At 47.3% G+C, this 19,422-nt stretch overlaps 1 protein-coding gene across 1 annotated transcript in view; it reads right to left on the bottom strand.

Moving 5' to 3' along the window:
• The window catches only part of slc6a7 (solute carrier family 6 member 7), a 77,945-nt gene that overhangs the window by 2,780 nt on the left and 55,743 nt on the right, over positions 1–19,422 (bottom strand). The window contains exons 11-13 of the mRNA XM_063054792.1: positions 13,974–14,108; positions 12,195–12,294; positions 7,507–7,625 (exon numbers count right to left, since the gene is read on the bottom strand). Of these exons, the coding sequence (XP_062910862.1) occupies positions 7,507–7,625; positions 12,195–12,294; positions 13,974–14,108 (354 nt within the window). The remainder of the gene's footprint in view (positions 1–7,506; positions 7,626–12,194; positions 12,295–13,973; positions 14,109–19,422) is intronic.

Below are 19,422 nucleotides of genomic sequence, written 5' to 3'. Positions count from 1 at the left end.
CTTAAGGTGGATAAGTCAATTAGGCCATAGTGACTACATCCCAGAGTCCTGAGAGAGGTTGCTGAAGAGATAATGGATGCAATGATCATGATCTTTCAAGAATCATGTGATCGGTCATGGTCTCGGAGGACTGGAGGATTGCAAATGTCACTCCCCTCTTTAAGAAGGCAAAGGAAAGGAAATTATAGGCCAGTTAGCCTAACCTCAGTGGTTGGGAAAGTGTTGGAGTCTATTATTAAGGATGAGGTTTCAGGATACTTAGAGACTAATGATAAAATAAGTCAAAGTCAGCATGGTTTCTGTAAAGGGAAATCTTGCCTGACAAATCTGTTAGAATTCTTCGAGGAAGTAACAAGCAGGGTGGACAAAGGAGAGGCCGTGGATGTCATTTACCTGGATTTTCAGAAGGCGTTTGATAAGGTGCCTCACATGAGGCTGCTTAACAAGATAAAATCCTGTGGTGTTACAGGAAAGATACTGGCATGGATAGAGGAATGGGTGTCAGGCAGGAGGCTGTGAGTGGGAATAAAAGGGGCCTTTTCTGGTTGGCTGCCAGTGACTAGTGGTGCTCCTCAGGGGTCAGTATTGTGACCGCTACTTTTCACATTGTTTGTCAATGATTTGGATGATGGAATTGATGTCTTTGTGGCAAAGTTTGTGGATGATACAAAGATAGGTGGAGGGGTAAGTAATGCTGAGGAAGCAATGTGATCGCAGCAGGACTTAGACAAATTGGAAGAATGGGCAAAGAAGTGGCAGATGGAATACAGTGTTGGGAAATGTATGATAATGCATTTTGGTAAGAGGAACAATAGTGCAGACTATTATCTAAATGAGGAAAAGGTTCAAACATCAGAGGTGTAGAGGGACTTAGAGGTCCTTGTGTCCAAGACTCCCAGAAGGTTAATTTACAGGTGGAGTCTGTGGTAAAGAAGGCAAATGGGATGTTAGCATTTATTTCAAGGGGAATAGAATATAAAAGCAAGGAGATAATGCTGAACCTTTATAAGACTCCAGTCAGGCCACAGTTGGAGTATTGTCAACAGTTTTAGGCCCTATAGCTCAGAAAGGATGTGTTGTCATTGGAGAGAGTCCAGAGGAGGTTCACGATGGTGATTCCAGGAATGAAGGGGTTAATGTATGAGGAGCGTTTGACAGCTTTGGGCCTGTACTGACTGGAATTTAGAAGAATGCAGGGGGATCTCATTGAAACCTACCAAATGTTGAAAGGACTAGATAGGGTGGATGTGGAGAGAATGTTTCCTCTGGTGGGGGTATCCAGAACTAGAGGGCACAGCCTCAAAATTGAGGGGCCCCTTTAGAACAGAGGTAAGGAGGAATCGTTTTAGCCAGAGTAGTGAATCTGTGGAATGCTCTGCCACAGACTGCTGTAGAGGCCAAGTCCGTGAGTATATTTAAGGCGCCAGTTGATGGTTTCCTGATCAGTCAGAGCATCGAAGGATATGGCGAGGAGGAGGTGTATGGAGCTGAGTGGGATCCGGGATCAGCCATGATGGAATGGTGGAGCAGAATCAATGGGCTGAATGGCCTAATTCTGCTCCTATGTCGTATGGTCTTATGCAGTAAATAGTTTGATTTGTCACACGTACATCAAAACACACAATGAATTGTTGTGTGTCAATGGTGAACAGAGTCTAACCACGAGCAATGGACAGCCCACAATTGTCACCACGTCAGGCACCGATATAGCGTGACCCAAACTCACAAACTCTAACCTATACTTCCTTGGAGTGTGGGAGGAAAGTGGAGCATGTGGTCATGGTGAGAACATACAAACTCTTTAAAGCCTGCAGCAGGAATTGAACCCAAGTCACTGGCATTGTCATTGTTACACTAAATGCTGTGCTACTGTGTCATCACTCCATCACTCCTCAACAAGATCACCCCTCACTCTGCTTCGCTCCTGTACATCCGAACACAGTGAAATGCAACATTTGCTTTACAATGGAATAAAAGTACAAACATGAAAATAAAATCAAAAATAAAAATTAACGTGAAAATAAGACAAAAAGTTGTTCATTAAAAGCAATGTTAAATAAGTAGGCATTTAAGCTGGTGTTTAAGGATTAGTATTAGGCCATTTGGCCCATCGAGTCTGCTCCACCATTTCATCATGTCTGATCCATTTCCCTCTCAGCTTCAATCTCCTGCCTTCTCCCCGTATCCCTTCATGCCCTGACCAATCACGAATCCATCAACCTCTGCCTTCAATATACACTGCCTATAAAAAATATTCACCACCCTTGGAAGTTTTCATGTTTTATTGTTTTACAACTTTGAATCACAGTGGATTTCATTTGGTTTTTTTGGCACTGATCAGAAAAGACTCTTCCGTGTCAAAGTGAAAACAAATTTCTACAAATTGGTCTAAATTTATTACAATTATAAAACACAAAATATGATCGCATATGTATTCACCCCATTCAAGTCAGTATTTTGCAGATGCACCTTTGGGAGCAATTACAGCCTTGAGTCTGTGTGATTAGGTCTCTATCAGCTTTCTACATCTGGACACTGCAGTTTTTCCCCATTCTTCTTCACAAAACTACTCAAGCAATGTCAGATTGCGTGGGGATTCTCAGTGAACAGCTCTTTTCAAGTTCAACCACAGATTCTCAATTGGATTGAGGTCTGGACTCTGACTTGGCCACTCCAGGACTTTGTTGTTTTTAAGCCTTTCCTGTGTAGCTTTGGCTTTATGCTTGGGGTTACTGTCTTGCTGGAAAACAAATCTTCTCCCAAGTTACAGACTGCATCAGGTTTTCATCCAGGATTTCCCTGTATTTTGCTGCATTCATTTTACCCTCTAGCTTCACAAGCCTTCCCGGGCCTGCTGCAGTGAAGCATCCCCACAGCATGATGCAGCCAGCACCATGTTTCACAGTAGGGATGGTGGCCAGCTGGTGGCACAATGGCATCAGTGCCGGACTCCGGAGCAAAGGCTCCTGAGTTCGAATCCAAGTCGGGCCCCCGCCCGAGCATGCTTTCCATCCGTGCCGGCTCGAGAGTCGAGCTAACCACTCGGCCTCGTAAAGAATAAAGGTCAAGTCAGGAACGTCCATATCGTGACCCGGTTAATCCGAAAGGAGACCAATCCTGACACCACACGCCAGACAAGAATGGCTGACTGTCTGGTGGTAGGGATGGTGTGTTTTTGATGACGTACACTGTTTGGCTTACACCAAACATAGCGTTTCATCTAATGGCCAAAAAGCTCAATTTTGGTTTCATCAGATCATAGACTTCTTCCAGCTGACTTCAGAGTCTCCCACATATCTTCTGGTAAATTCTAGCCGAGATTTCAAGCAACACACATCAAAGTTGCTGGTGAACGCAGCAGGCCAGGCAGCATCTCTAGGAAGAGGTACAGTCAATGTTTCAGGCCAAGACCCTTCGTCAGGACAAAGCATCTCGGCCTGAAACGTCGACTGTACCTCTTCCTAGAGATGCTGCCTGGCCTGCTGTGTTCACCAACAATTTTGATGTGTGTTGCTTGAATTTCCAGCATCTGCAGAATTCCTCGTGTTTGCGTAGCCGAGATTTCATGTGTTTTTTTCAACAGTGCCACTCTTTGTCACTCTCCCATAAAGCTGTGACTGGTGAAACACCAGGACAACAGTCTGCTATATGCGTAAACTCTCCCATCTCAGCCACTGAAGCTTGTAACTCCTCCAGGGTTGTCATACGTCTCTTGGTGGCCACCTTCACTAGTCCCCTTCTTGCACAGTCACTCAGTTTTTGAGGACCGTCTGCTCTAGGCAGATCTACAGCTGTGCATATTCTTTCCATTTCTTGATGATTGACTCAGCTGTACTCCAAGGGATATTCAGTGACTTGGAAATTTCCTTGTATCCATCTCCTCACTTGTGCTTTTCAATGACCTTTTCACAGAGTTGCTTGGAGTGTTCGTTTGTCTTCACGGTGTAGTTTTTGCCAGGATACTGACTCACCAGCAGTTGGACCTTCCAGATACAGGTGTATTTTTACTATGATCAACTGAAACACCTTGACTGCACACAGTGATCTCCATTTAATTAATGATGTAACTTATAAAACCATTTGGCTGCACCACTGATGGTTTGGTGTGTCATATTAAAGGGGGTGAATACTTATGCAACAATTATTTTGTGTTTTATATTTGTAATTAATTTAGATCACTTTGTAGAGATCTGTTTTCACTTTGACATGAAAGAGTATTTTTCAGTTGATCGGTGTCAAAAAAAGCCAAATTCAATCCATTGTGATTCAACGTTGTAAAACAATAAAATATGAAAGCTTCCAAGGGGGAGGAACAATTCCTATAGGCACTGTACATAAAGACTTGGCCTCCGCAGCTGCCTGTGACAAGGAATTCCACAGATTCACCACTCTCTGGCTAAACAAATTCCTCCTCATCTTGGTTCTAAAAGGACACCCCTCTATTCTGAGGCTGTGTCTAGTCTTAGACTCTCCCACCAGAGAAAACAACCTCTCCGCATCGACTCTGTCAAGGCCTTTCACCATTCGATAGGTTTCAATGAGGTCATCCCTCATTCTTCTGATGCCTCGATGATAGTAAAGAGAAAGGCATGTTGTGGGTGATGGGGGTCCTTAATGATGGATGTCGTCTTTTTGAGGTGTTCCTCCTTGAAAATGTCCTGGATGCTGCAGAGACTTGTGTCCACGATGGAGCTGACTGAGGTCACAACTCTGCAGCTTATTTCCATCCTGTGCAGTGACCCACCCCGTTCCAGACGGTGATGGAGCCTGTTAGAATGCTCTGCACGGTACATCTTTAGAAAGTTGCGAGTGTCTTTGGTGACGTGCCAAATCTCCTCAAACTCCTAATGGAATTGTAACAGCTGTTGTTCTTTCTTTGTAACTGCACTGATATGTTGGGCCCAGGTTAGATCCTCAGAGATCATGTTCCCCTTCAACATTTCACCTTTCACCAATGACCTCTCGTTGTAGTCTTAGTGGAAAAAGCCTGCTTGCATTTACCCTATCTATACCCCTCATAATTTTGTATACCTCTATCAAATCTCTCAATCTCTGCATTCCAGAAATAAAGTCCTAACTTATTCACCCTTTTCCTATAACTCAGGTGGCAGGGTTGGTAAACTTGACGGCAGCACCAAGGGTGGTGCTGTGGTGGATGGCAAAGAAGGTTCTGGAAGGTTACAACAGGACCTTGATGAACTATGCAAGTGGGCTAAAGAACTGAGTACAGGAGCCGGTATATCATGGTCTATGAGATATTGGTGAGACTGCACCTGGAGAATTTCGTACAGCTCTGTTTTTCAGTCAGAGAGGGTGAGGGGAAGAGGGGAAAGGTTAAAGGGAACCTGAGGGTCAGTTTTTTCCACCCAGGGAGTGGTAAGTGTTTGGAACGAGCTGCCATTGGAAATGGTGGAGGTGGTTACAATTATAATGTTCTAAAGACACTGGCCATCTGCATGGACAGGGAAGATTCAGGGTGGTGTGAATGAATGGGAATCCTGGTTGACATAACGTTGGGCTCAAGTCTCAGAAAGGTGGCATCCATCACCCAGGACCCCAGCACCCCAGGGCATGCCCTCTTCTCATCACTGCCGTCCGGGAGGAGGTACAGGAGCCTGAAGTCACACTTCTGGAGGTCTTCTTCCCCTCCACCATCTGATTACTGAATGATCCCCAAACCCAGAAACACCATTCTGCTCTCTTTTTCACTATTTCAAAATATATTCTTATTATAATTTACAGTGATTAATCTATTGCACTCTGCTGTTGCCTCAAAACAACAAATTTCATGACACCTGACAGTGATGATAAACCTGAGGCACTCAGACAGGTTCCTGACGGGAAAGGCTGAGGGGGGTATGGGTCAAACACAGGAACATGGGACTGGATGCAGAAGGCACCATCATCGGCATGGATGGACGATCGGGATGGATGTGTCGGACGGACGATTGGGATGGATGTGTCGGACGGATGATCAAAGGGATGATCGGGATGGATGTATCGGATGGATCATGGACGTATTGGACAGATGGTCAGGACGGATGTGTCGGACGGACGATCGGGATGGATATGTCGGACGGATGATCGGGATGGAGGTGTTGGACGGATGGTCAAAGGGATGATTGGGATGGATGTGTCGGACGGACGATTGGGATGGATGTGTCGGACGGATGATTGGGATGGATATGTCGGACGGATGATCGGGATGGAGGTGTTGGACGGATGGTCAAAGGGATGATTGGGATGGATGTGTCGGACGGATGATTGGGATGGATGTGTCGGACGGACGATTGGGATGGATGTGTCGGACGGACGATTGGGATGGATGTGTCGGACGGATGATTGGGATGGATGTGTCGGACGGACGATTGGGATGGATGTGTCGGACGGATGATTGGGATGGATGTGTCGGATGGATGATTGGGATGGATATGTCGGACGGATGATCGGGATGGAGGTGTTGGACGGATGGTCAAAGGGATGATTGGGATGGATGTGTCGGACGGACGATTGGGATGGATGTGTCGTACGGATGATTGGGATGGATATGTCGGACGGATGATCGGGATGGAGGTGTTGGACGGATGGTCAAAGGGATGATTGGGATGGATGTGTCGGACGGATGATTGGGATGGATGTGTCGGACTGAAGGGCCCATTTCCATGCTGTGTGGTCTGACTGTACCCATACATGACTTGAACAGGGCAGATCTTGTTTCTGGTGGTGGGGGTCTGGGAATTTCCTTGGATTCCACTCTAACACATCCGTGCGAACTATCCCAAGTACAGATTAATCCTGGCCCTCAGAATCTTTTCTGAGAATTCCCAACCATTCCCACTGATCTGCCTTACCCCCGTTCCCTCCTGGAATATGTGCTGTTCTCCGGACCGCCAGCCCTCCCCTGTGAACAGTGACAATGTTAACATCTCCATCAGGGTCTCAACACCTGCTCCCTCCAACACCAGCCCGGGCAGACTACTCTACCCTTACGTGATAAGACATCAAGAGCTGCCACCTTTTCATGCAGCATGTTGTAGAACACTGGCTTCACGGTGTTGAGTACAGGAGATGGGATGAAGTTCGGGAGAAGGGCCAAAGGGTTCTACTATTCTGTGACTTTAGCCGCCCCTCCCCGAATCCTCGAACTACGATGTCCTGAGTAGTTGTATTGCAGAAACACAGTCCTTTCACCAGCTACCCATTCACACCAACCCCATTCCATTCCCCGTATTCCCATCTCCACTCCCGACACTACCCCTCACCCACACACTTAGGGGTTAACATCACAGTCAGTTAACCCACCAACACAATGAGGAACGGTGGTGCGGAGAGATGGGGAGGGGTGGCAGAGATAGGGGGAGGTGAGGGGGAAGGGGAGAGGGGAATGGGAAGGAGAAGGGAGGGAAGGAGAGGAGGAGGGAAGGGGAGGAGAGGAGGAGGGAAGGGGAGGAGAGGAGGAGGGAAGGGGAGAGGGGGATAGAGAAGGGCAGCGGGTCTGCATCTTACCAATAGCAGGAGGGGAGTGAAGAGAGCCCAGCAGGCTTTGAAGTAGATCAGAAGTCTGCTGTACCAGGGGGGGCAGAGACGAAGCATATCGATAATGTCCTCACAGAACTGGTTGACCCCTGTGTGAAGAGGAGGGCAGGACGAGGCAGAGTTACATTGCTGTGGCACCGTGTGGCAGCTCAGTCACACAGGCCCCTGAGCTCCATGCGTTGCTCACGCAGACACTGGCCGACTGACTTTGTGCTGACTGTCGTCCATGTACATCAATTCCATCTCACTCTCCTCACACTGTCACTAACACGCCCCCATTTCCACCCTCACCCACATACCGGGGGCAATTCCACCCCTCACCCACATACCGGGGGCAATTCCACCCCTCACCCACATACCGGGGCAATTCCACCCCTCACCCACATACTGGGGCAATTCCACCCCTCACCCACATACCGGGTCAATTCCACCCTCACCCACATACCGGGGCAATTCCACCCCTCACCCACATACCGGGTCAATTCCACCCCTCACCCACATACCGGGGCAATTCCACCCCTCACCCACATACCGGGGGCAATTCCACCCTCACCCACATACCAGGTCAATTCCACCCCTCACCCACATACCGGGTCAATTCCACCCTCACCCACATACCGGGGCAATTCCACCCCTCACCCACATACCGGGTCAATTCCACCCACACCCACATACCGGGGCAATTCCACCCCTCACCCACATACCGGGTCAATTCCACCCTCACCCACATACCGGGGCAATTCCACCCCTCACCCACATACCAGGTCAATTCCACCCCTCACCCACATACCGGGGCAATTCCACCCCTCACCCACATACCGGGTCAATTCCACCCCTCACCCACATACCGGGGCAATTCCACCCCTCACCCACATACCGGGGGCAATTCCACCCTCACCCACATACCAGGTCAATTCCACCCCTCACCCACATACCGGGTCAATTCCACCCCTCACCCACATACCGGGGCAATTCCACCCCTCACCCACATACTGGGGCAATTCCACCCCTCACCCACATACCGGGGGCAATTCCACCCTCACCCACATACCAGGTCAATTCCACCCCTCACCCACATACCGGGTCAATTCCACCCTCACCCACATACCGGGGCAATTCCACCCCTCACCCACATACCGGGTCAATTCCACCCTCACCCCCGTACCGGGGGCAATTCCACCCTCACCCACATACTGGGGGCAATTTACAACAGCCAAGTAACCCACTGACCTTCACATTGGGAGGTGGGAGGAAACCAGAGCACCCAGGAGAAACCCATTCGGCCAAAAGGAGAACATGCAATCTCCACACAGACAGTGCCATAGACCAGAAATTGCTGCTCTTAGTTATGCCACCAATTAATCGCCTTCTCATGTTCTTACACCTTGGCCCATCCCTGTATTGTCTCCTGGTGTATTGAACGACATTCCACCCTGGGGAAAACCCTCCCCACCATTGAGAAGATCTACACGAAGCATTGTCGTAGGAAAGCAGCATCCTTCATCAGGGACCTCCACCACCCAGGACACACTCTCTTCTCACTGCTGCCAGCAGGAAGAAGGTACAGGAGCCTCAGGACTCACACCACCAGGTTCAGGGACAGTTATTACCCTCAACCCATCAGACTCTTGAACCAGAGGGGATAACTTCACTCACCTCATCATTGAACTGTTCCCACAACCTATAGACTCACTTCCAAGAACTCTTCATGTTCTTGATATTTGTTGTTTATTTATTTATCATTATTATTTTTTTCTTTTGTATTTGTGCACATTTTGCAAACTCATTGTTTGTCTGTCCTGGTGGGTGTGGTCTTTCACTGATTCTATTGTGTTTCTTGGATTTACTGTGAATGCCCACAAGAAAACGAATCTTATAGTTGTATACTGTGATATATATGTGTCTATTAAATAAGTTGTTTGTGCTTGTTTATCCTGTAATATTATATCTGGATGGTTAACAGATAATATAGATGGTTATATAATAATGGACTCGTTGTAATATAATTTATAGGACTCTTACTCTAAGACTGAATTAGGCTTGTATTTATTGTAAGGTCTGGTGTCTTTTATGAGTTTGTATTTTAAACCAAGATTTTGGTGAATGACATTTGCCACTTGACTGTGTTTGTGTAAGTAATCAGATTGAGTTAAACTGCCGCAGGATCCTGTTTATTCACTTCCACAGACGCTGCCTGACCTGCTGAGGTCCTCCAGCATTTTGTGTGTGCTGCAGGATCTTGTAATGTGTTGGATTGGTCCTGGTTTCCCGTGGCATTTTCCCATTTATCGTCTTGAACTTGCTGGTATTTTATTATGTATTTTGATCATTTTTTTGTGTGAGCCACCTGGTTCTATATTTCCACCAGGAACTCTTCTGTTTATGGGAAAAGGTTTCCAACTCTGAGCCAGGCATTTGACACTTCCTAGTCTGCCCAGATCGTGGCACTGTCTCCCATGGAGGGTCGCGCTCTTCCTCTGATTAACTTTTCTTCAGCAGTGACCATTTCTGCACTTTTCTGGGTTGTGCTTTTATCTAAGTTTAGTGGTGTGTACTTCGTATCAGAATTGCACATGCTCACATGGAGTGCTGAATCCTGTTTTTGTTGATGAAAATATATCCTTAAGCGTTTTATCTGACTGTGTAAATGTTTTACGTGTTTTTCCTCTTCCTCCTTCTGTTCTTATATGTTTCATATTCATCCGTCAGTTGTATTGTGTCCACTAGAAAGTCTGCAGATGCCGGAAATCCAGAGTAACACACACAAGATGCTGGAGGAACTCAGCAATCAGGCAGCATCTATGGAGATGAATGAACAGTCGATGTTTCAGCTGAGACCTTTCTTCAGGACTCCTGCTGCTCGGTTTTACATTCTACTCGCTCTACTGCACCTTTCTTTAAGTTTAATGTTCTGCACTTATCGCGTCCAAAGTTCGTGTTTCTATCTTTAGAGAATAGTTCTACTATCGGAATTAATTACTTTAGTTTTACTGATGAATTAATGTATCATTTCAAATCATCCATATCTAGACGGTGTGTCAAAGTATAACTTGTTTGGTTGTCTCCAATTTGATACCCTATTTTTGTCTGATCAATACATTAGATCATTATTATTATTGCCTATGGTTATTATTAGTTGTTAATGACCCAAAATATAAACTCTGTTATAGAGAGTCATTCAGGATCTGGTGTGTTCACCCCACACATGTCACAGGGCATAGAAGGAGGGGAGATTTGACAGAGGTATATAAAATCATGAAGGGTACAGATAGGGTAGATGCAAGCAGACTTTTTCCACTGAGGTTGAGTGACGCTAGAATTAGAGGTCACGGGTTAAGGGTGAAAGGTGAAATATTTAAGGGGAACCTAGGAGGGAACTTCTTCTCTCAGAGAGTGGTGAGAGTGTAGAACAAGCTGCCAGTGGAAGTGATGGACGTGGCTTCCATTTCAACATTTAAGAGAAGTTTGGACAGGTACAGGGATGGGAGGGGTCTGGAGAGCTATAGTCCAGATGCAGGCCGATGGGACTAGACAGATTAATACTCAGCACAGATAGATGGGCTGAAGGGCTTGTTTTCATGCTGTGGTGTTCTATGACTCAATGATTATCTGAGGTTATGGCCATGGTCATCGTCCTTCGGCCCAACGCGTCCACACTGACCAAGATGGCCACCCAAGCCCTCTCTGACCCATATCCCTTTAGACCTTTCCTACCCAGGTATCTGTCCAAATGTTATTGTACTTGCCTCACACTTCCCCTGACACCCACTACTCCGGGGTGAAAACGTATAGGGCGATGTCAGAGAGTGCTGAGTGATGGAACATCCTGCCAGAGGTGATGGTAGAGGGGCTTAGGGACATTTAAGGGACTCTTAGATAGACACATGGCATTACAAAAATGTTAAGTTATGTAGGAGAGAATGGTGAGATTGATCTAGGAGTAGATTAATGGGTTAGCACAACATTGTGGGCTGAATGGCTTGTACTGTGCCATAATGTTCTATGTTCTATATCCTGAACTCTCCCCTCTCAGCTAAAACCTATGCTCTCTAGTTCTTTGTTCCCCAACATAGTGTGTGCACTCACCATTTATACACTTCTGTATGGTCACCCCTCCGTCTCCTGTGCTCCAGTGAATAAAGCCCCAACCTGCCCAACCTCTCTCCATACCTCAGTCCCTCAAGTCCTGGTGACATCCTTGTAAATATCCCCTGCACTCTTTCCAGTTCAATGGCATCCTTCCTCTAGTAGGGTGACCAAAACTGAACACAATGCTCCAGGAGTGCCCTCACCAGTGTCACCAGGAATGATCGTAATCACCCTGGTTCCTTCCCCGTAGTTGCTGCCTGACCTGCTGAGTGTTTCCCTGCCTTTAATTCAGACTCACAGCCTTTGCCTGTTGATGTTCCACGGCAACACTTGTTAAATCTGCCCTAATGCTGCTTCAGTGAACATCTCCCAGATCCGGGGAACCGAGGCTGGAATCGGAAACATAAATATGAGTGCTGGTGAGACTCAGCAGGTCAGGCAGCATCTGAGAAGAGAGTGCCAGTCAATGACCCTCCCTCAGAACTGATTAACCATTTGCCCCTTGTTACCCAAATCTTCACCGGGTGAAGTCTGCCTGCCCTGAGGTGAGAGACCACAGCAGAGCCTACCGTAGAAGAAGGCGATGCCCAGGCACATGAAGAGGGTTATAATGATGAGACCGAAGCTGGTGCTGTAGGCGTCTATTAATGTGAACCAGTAGATGCCTCCCTGTGTGGAGAGATAAGAAACGGAGCTTTCACCCACACCAACACAAGTCCCATTTGGCGAAGGAACCCCCAGCCACCACAACCACCAGTCATTTTGTTGAGGATATTCCCGGGAATTCCATGGGTCACTAAGTTCAAGATGCCTGATTCAAATGTCTCCCCCTTATGTCTTGTAGATGTCAAGGCCTGCTTATGTCTCCTGTCTAGGGTTACCTCCTAAATTCCTTTCAATACTACCCTGGCATTGGCTTGTGATGTTATTTGTTATGGTCTTGATATCGATCTGTGGGTCCCTATGGAGATTTGAGATTCCTCTTCATTCCAATGATGAGATTGACCCTGCATCCCTATTGGCTCTGTTACGAGAATACACATAAAATTAAGATGTTTGCTGGCCTGGGCTAGCATCAGTGGCATCAGCAGTTGGTCTGCCACCTGCCCTCAGGGGAAGGAGAGATAAGGAACACTGGAGCAGCGTCTGGAGATGTGTAATGAAGGGATGTGGGAGGAAGAGCTGTCTGGAGCGGCTCCCCCCTTTGAACCCTGAACTGTTTGAAGTGATGGACAGGCGATATCCCAGCAGGGGGATAAAAAGGGACAGGTTCGCTAAGACAGACACACACGCCACCCGAGGTAACGAGACCCTGGAAGCGGTGCGCTTCTCACGAGTGGGTGAGAAGTACCGGACAACGACAAGGGTGGAAAGGTACGATCAGCGGGAACCCGGTGTGTGTCCGCCCTTGCCTGGGTGCCGGGTTCACTGCAGAGGATCGACCGCATCTGGAGGAGGGGTCACAGTCGGTGACCTCAGGTGACATCACCAAGGACCCGCCCAAAAGCTGTTTGTGAGCCATCTCGCTGGTCTGTGAGTGAAGCAGTGTTCTGAATGATCAGTTGTTCCTATTCTGTCTCTCTTCCCCCACCTTGTCCATCGCCATGGCAACGATTACTGCGAACTGAACTTTGAGTCATTTTGAAATTGGTCATTTACCCCTAGACAACGATAGAGCTTGATTGATGCTGTTATCTTAATTCTGTGCACATGTGTGTTTATCATCACTGAACTGTTGCATTTATTATCCTTTCGATTACTGTGTTGCTTGTTTCTTTAATAAAACTTTCTTAGTTCTAGTACTCCAGACTCCAACTGAGTGATCCATTTCTGCTGGTTTGGCAACCCAGTTACGGGGTACGTAACAGCTCCTATACAGAGGTGATCCTGTCTTCCCATTGGTTCCCAAGCCCTGCAATAATCCTGATTTCTCATTAGTTGCTTTGATGTGATTGACTCTGCATTCCTATTGGTTGCTAAGATTCAGTTGACTCTGTATCTCTACTGGTCGCTATGATGCTGTAGTCCCTGAGCCCTATTGTTGGACAGTCATGCATTGGCCATGAGTGAACTTGTTTCTATTGGTTTACATGTTGGAGGGTAACCCCGCCTTCCCATTGGTTGCTATGATGGTGTTGACCCCGCCTTCCCATTGGTTGCTATGATGGTGTTGACCCCACCTTCCCATTGGTTGCTATGATGGTGTTGACCCCACCTTCCCATGAGTTGCTGTGGTGTTGATTCTGTTTTCCAACGGGTTGTTATGATGGTATTAGCCCTATCACATTGGTTGCTATGACGAGGCTGTCTAGTGTTGCTACGGGACGCAGTATTGGGATGGCTCTGACCTCAGTGATGAGCAGCAGCCCCAGGAGGTAGAAGGAGAAACAGAGAACGGCCAGGAATATAGTCTTCCATTTCCTTTCCCGGAGCACCGGAAACTCATCTAGAAAGGCAGTGGTAATTCCTTCCAAGTTCCCAAACTATGAAGAACAAGAGGAAACAACAGGAAGGTAAGTCAGTGAGGGCAGCTTTGCAAACTTGTTCCATCCTCTCACCCCCAAACCCCCAATGTGAACCATCAATCCATGTTCATGTTCCCAGATAGCGGATTCTCTGCCCCCCCCACTGAACCCTCCCACACCCCAAGGACACTCTCCCCATCACTGACTCCCCCCCCCCACCGAATCCCTCCCACACCCCATGGGTACTCTCCCCCAACACTGAATCTCCCCCCCACTGAATCCCTCCCACACCCCATGGACACTCTCCCCATCACTGACTCCCCCCCCACTGAATCCCTCCCACACCCCATGGACACTCTCCCCCAACACCAAATCTCCCCCCCCAAACCACTGAATCCCTCCCACACCGCATGGACACTCTCCCCATCACTGACCCCCCCCCACTGAATCCCTCCCACACCCCATGGACACTCTCCCCATCACTGACCCCCCCCCACTGAATCCCTCCCACACCCCATGGACACTCTCCCCCAACACCAAATCTCCCCCCCCAAACCACTGAATCCCTCCCACACCGCATGGGTACTCTCCCCCAACACTGAATCTTCCCCTCCCCCACTGAATCCCTCCCACACCGCATGAGTACTCTCCCCCAACACTGAATCTCCCCCCCCCACTGAATCTCTCCCACACCCCATGGACACTCTCCCCCATCACCGATTCTCTCCCCACCCACGTTCCCAAATGGCGGATTCTCCTGTGACGGGGTCCTGAATTACCCCTATGAACTGTGCTTTTGAAAAGAGAGAGAGAGAGAGAGAGAGTTGTTCAACACCAAACACCTTGTTACTAAGAGAGAGAGCGGCGAAGACTGCTTGGAGATGGTGTTATGGTCTCTCTGCAGCATGTTTACACTTCTACAAGGACACTGGCAGCTTCTGTGTTCTTACAGGGAGAGAAGGGAGGAGCTACTTGATAGACAGCTGGTGTTCAGTGTGGTGAGATAAATAGAAGGTCAGCTGACAGACTGACAGACACATGGTTTTGGACACTGGATGAGCTTTGTTGTGCCCTCAGGAAAGGTGGGTTTTGGAGGATCGATCAGGCGGATCGATCAGTGGCTCTCACAGTGTGAAAAGGGTGTGACCGGTGGGGAGTTAGTCATGTGGACAACCCTCACCTGGGTTGATAACTCCACCACAGAAGAACGGTCCCCTTTGTTGTGGTCACAGTCGGTGACTTCTGAAGGATTTTGGAGGACAACAGGAAAATCAACGGCGTCAGCTCACCTGAAGACTCAAATCTCTCCGTCTCTCTCTCTCCATCACTACTCAATACCACGAACTGATCTGAACTTTACTTATCACCATAAGACTACCTGTTTACCCCTTGACTTGAAGAAGCTTGGTTTTCATATATTTCCACACTTATACATCTCTAATCATTGCTAACCTGTTTTATATATCTGATTTTATATTACTGTATTGCCTAGTTACTAATAAATATTATTAGTTAATAGCAATACTGGACTCCAAAGTGTTTTCCATTTCTGCTGGTTCACTAACCTGTCACAGGGTACATGACACTCCCACCTCCCCACTGAACCCCTCTTACAGCCCACAGACACTCACCCCCATCACTGACTCTCCCCACCCATTGAATCCCCTCCCACAGCCCACAGACACTCACCCTCATCACCCACTCTCCCCACCCACTGAATCCTCTCCCACAATCACAGACACTCACCCCCATCACTGACTCTCCCCACCCACTGAATTCCCTCCCACAGCCCACAGACAATCTCCCCAACCCACAAAATCCACTCTCAAAGTTCTGGTCGCCTCATTTAGAGGAAGGATGTGGAGGTTTTAGAGAGGGTGCAGAGGAGATTTACCAGGACACTGCCTGGATTTGAGAGCATGCCTTATGAGGAGAGGTTGAGCGAGCTGGGACTTTTCTTTTTGGAGTGAAGGAGGATGAGAGGTGACTTGATTGATGTATACAAGATGATAAGAGACATCGAAAGAGTGGGCAGTCAGAGACTTTTTCCCAGGGCGAAAATGGCTAAAACAAGCAGGCATAATTTTAAGATGACTGGAGGAAAGTAGGTAGTTATTTTTACTCAGAGAGTGCTGGGTGTGTGGAATGTGCTGACAGGGGTGGTGGTGGAGGCAGATACATTAAGGAGATTTAAAAGACTCTTATTCAGGAACACGGATGATAGAAAAATGAAGGGAAGGGTTAGATTGGTCAGAACAACATTGTGGGCCGAAGGGTTTGTACTGTTCAGTAATGTTTCATTGACGGGAAGAAATGGTGGGACTAATGTTCTGAGTGTGTATATTTCAATGCAAGGAGTATTGTAGGAAAGGTGGATGAGCTTAGAGCATGGATCAGTATGTGGAACTATGACATAGTGAGACTTGGTCTCATGTTCTTGATATCTCTTGCTTTTTTATTTATTTTCATTATTATTTCTTTTGTATTTGCAGTTTGTTGTCTTTTGTACATTGGTTGTCTGTTTGTTGTGTTGGGTGTGGTTTTTCATTGATTCTATTGTGTTCCTTGGATTTACTGAGTCTGAATGCTGATTTCTGGCAAAGGTGTATCTGGTCAGTGAGAGCCCTTCGAAAGTGAAATTTTACGTGCACAGAGTTCGTGTGTTCCTGTCAAATAAAAGGCAAAGATAACAGGGTTATGGAACCTTGGCGTCTGACAGATATTGAGGCCCTGGTTAAGAAAAAAGAGGGAGGTGCATAGCAGGTATAGGCAGGCAGGAACAAATCAGGTGCTGATGAAGTGTAAGAAATGAAAGAGAAGGAAACACTTAAGAAGAAAATCCGGAGGGTTAAAAGAAGGCACGACGTTTCCTAGCGGACAAGGTGAAGGAGAATCCTCAGGGATTCTACAGATTTGTTAAGAGCAAAAGGATTGCAAAGGACAAAACTGGTCCTCTGGAAGATCAGAACGGTAATCCGTATATGGAGCCGAAGGAGATGGGGGAGATCTTAAATGGATTTTCTGCATCTGTATTTACTCGGGAGAGGGACACAGAGTCTATCGAAGTGAGGCAAAGCAACAGCAAGGTCATGGACCCAATACAGATTACAGAGGAGGAGATGTTTGCTGTCTTGAGGCAAATTAGGGTGATTAAATCCCCAGGACCTGACAAAGTGTTCCCTTAGGCACTGTGGGAGGTTGGTGTATAAATTTCAGGGGCCCTAGCTGAGATATTTAAGACACTCGTAGCCAGAGGTGAGGTGCTGGAGGATTGGAGGACAGCTAATGTTGTTCCGTAGTTTGAGAAAAGCTCTAAGAATAAGCCAGGAAATTACCGGCCAGTGGGCCTGACATCAGTAATGGGAAAGTTATTGGGAGGTATTCTAAGAGACCAGATACACAAGTATTTGGATAGACAGGGACTGATTAAGGATAGTCGACAAGGCTTTGTGTGTGGTAGGTCGTGTCTAACCAATCCTATAGAGCTTTTCGAGGAGGTTACCAGGAAAGTTGAAGAAGGCAAGGCAATGGATGTTGTCTACATGGACGTTAGCAAGGCATTTGACAAGGTCCCGCATGGGAGGTTTTCAAGAAGGTTCAATTGCTTGGCATTGAAGATGAGATAGTAAATTGGTTTAGACACTGACTTCACAGGAGAAGCCAGGGAGTGGTAGTAGATGGTTGCCTCTCTGACTGGAGGCCCGTGACTACTGGAGTGCTGCAGGGATCGGAGTTGGGTCTGTTGTTGTTTGTCATTTATATCAATGATCTGGTTGATAATGCGGCCAACTGCAGATGACACATATATTGAGGGTGTAATAGACAGTGAGGAAGGTGATCATGGCTTGCAGATGGATCTGGACCAGCTGGAAAAATGGGCTGAAAAATGGCAGATGGAATTTAATGCAGACAAGTGCAAGGTTTTGCATTTCGGTCAGACTAACCAGGGTAGGTCTCACACAGTGAACGGTAGGGCACTGAGGGATGTGGTAGAGTAAAGGGATCTGGGAATACAGGTCTATAATTCATTGAAAGTGGTGTCACAGGTAGGTAGGGTCGTAAAGAAAGTTTTTGGCACATTGACCTTCATAAATCAATGTACTAAGTACAGGGGATGGGATGTTATGTTGAAAATGTGTAAGACATTGGTGAGGCTTAAATTGGAATATTGTGTATAGTTTGGTCACAGGAAATATATAAACAAGGTTGAATGGTGTCAGAGAAAATTGACAAGGATGTTGTCGGGACTTGAGGACCTGAATTGCAGGGGAAGATTGAATAGGCTAGAGAGTAGTAGATTGAGAGGAGATTTGATAGAGGTAAATGCAAAGTAGGCTTTTTCTACTGAGGTTAGGTGAGACTAAAACTAGAGGTCATTGGTTGAGGGTGAAACATGAAACATTTAAGGGGAACTTCTTCACTCAGAGGGTGGTGAGAGTGTGGAATGGGATTTCGGTGTCAGTTTTGAGTTCAACATTTAAGAGAGAATTGGAGAGGTACATGGATGGGAGGGGTACGGAGGCTCTGGTCCAGGTGTTGGTCAATGAGACTAGGTAGAATTATGGTTTGACATGGACTAGATGGGCTGAAGGGCCTGTTTCTGTGCTGTAGTGCTCGGTGACTCCAAATTTCGCGGGGACTGACAGGGTTCCAGTGACAGGCGTTGACACGACCATTTTCTGGAATGGAACCCTGGAACTCTGTGCGATTTTCACCAGAGTGAATCTCTGTAAATGCCCCTTCACCACACCACCCCCTCACCGTGGCTGTAGCCTACAGGGATTTTACTCATTGCCTATATCAAGGATATAGGAGTATTGGACAGTCATGGCCGGCTTGTTCCGCAGCCCGACCCTCTCTACCTCAGGCAGGGCTGTAGGCCTGGATACCACTGGTCTTTCTGCATACAATGCCCCCCTTCCCTCTGGCCATTTCACGAGTGTCAGGGTGTTCAGGGAGATAACATGCCCCTAGAATCACTCAGTTAATAGTAAAGACAGGAGATTCTGCAGTCGCTGGAAATCCAGAGCAACACACACAAAATGCTGGAGGAACTCAGCAGGCCAGGCAGCATCTACGGAAATGAATAAACAGTTGACGTTTCGCATTGAGACCCTACAGCAGGTCAAAGGGAAGGGGAAAGACACTGGAATAAAGAAGTGAGGGAGGGGCAAGAGGAAAAGCTGGAAGGTGATAGGTGAAGCCAGCTGAGTGGGAAGGGTAAAGGGCTGGAGGGAAAGGAGTCTTTCAGGAGAAGTGAGTGGACCATGAAAGGGAAGAAGTAGGAGGGGCAGGAGGGGGATGAGATAGGCTGGTGAGGAGAAGAGGTAAG

Source organism: Mobula hypostoma, chromosome 7 (assembly GCF_963921235.1).
Source record: "Mobula hypostoma chromosome 7, sMobHyp1.1, whole genome shotgun sequence".
Lineage (NCBI taxonomy): Eukaryota > Metazoa > Chordata > Chondrichthyes > Myliobatiformes > Myliobatidae > Mobula > Mobula hypostoma.
This window is presented reverse-complemented; position numbering and strand designations above follow the sequence as displayed.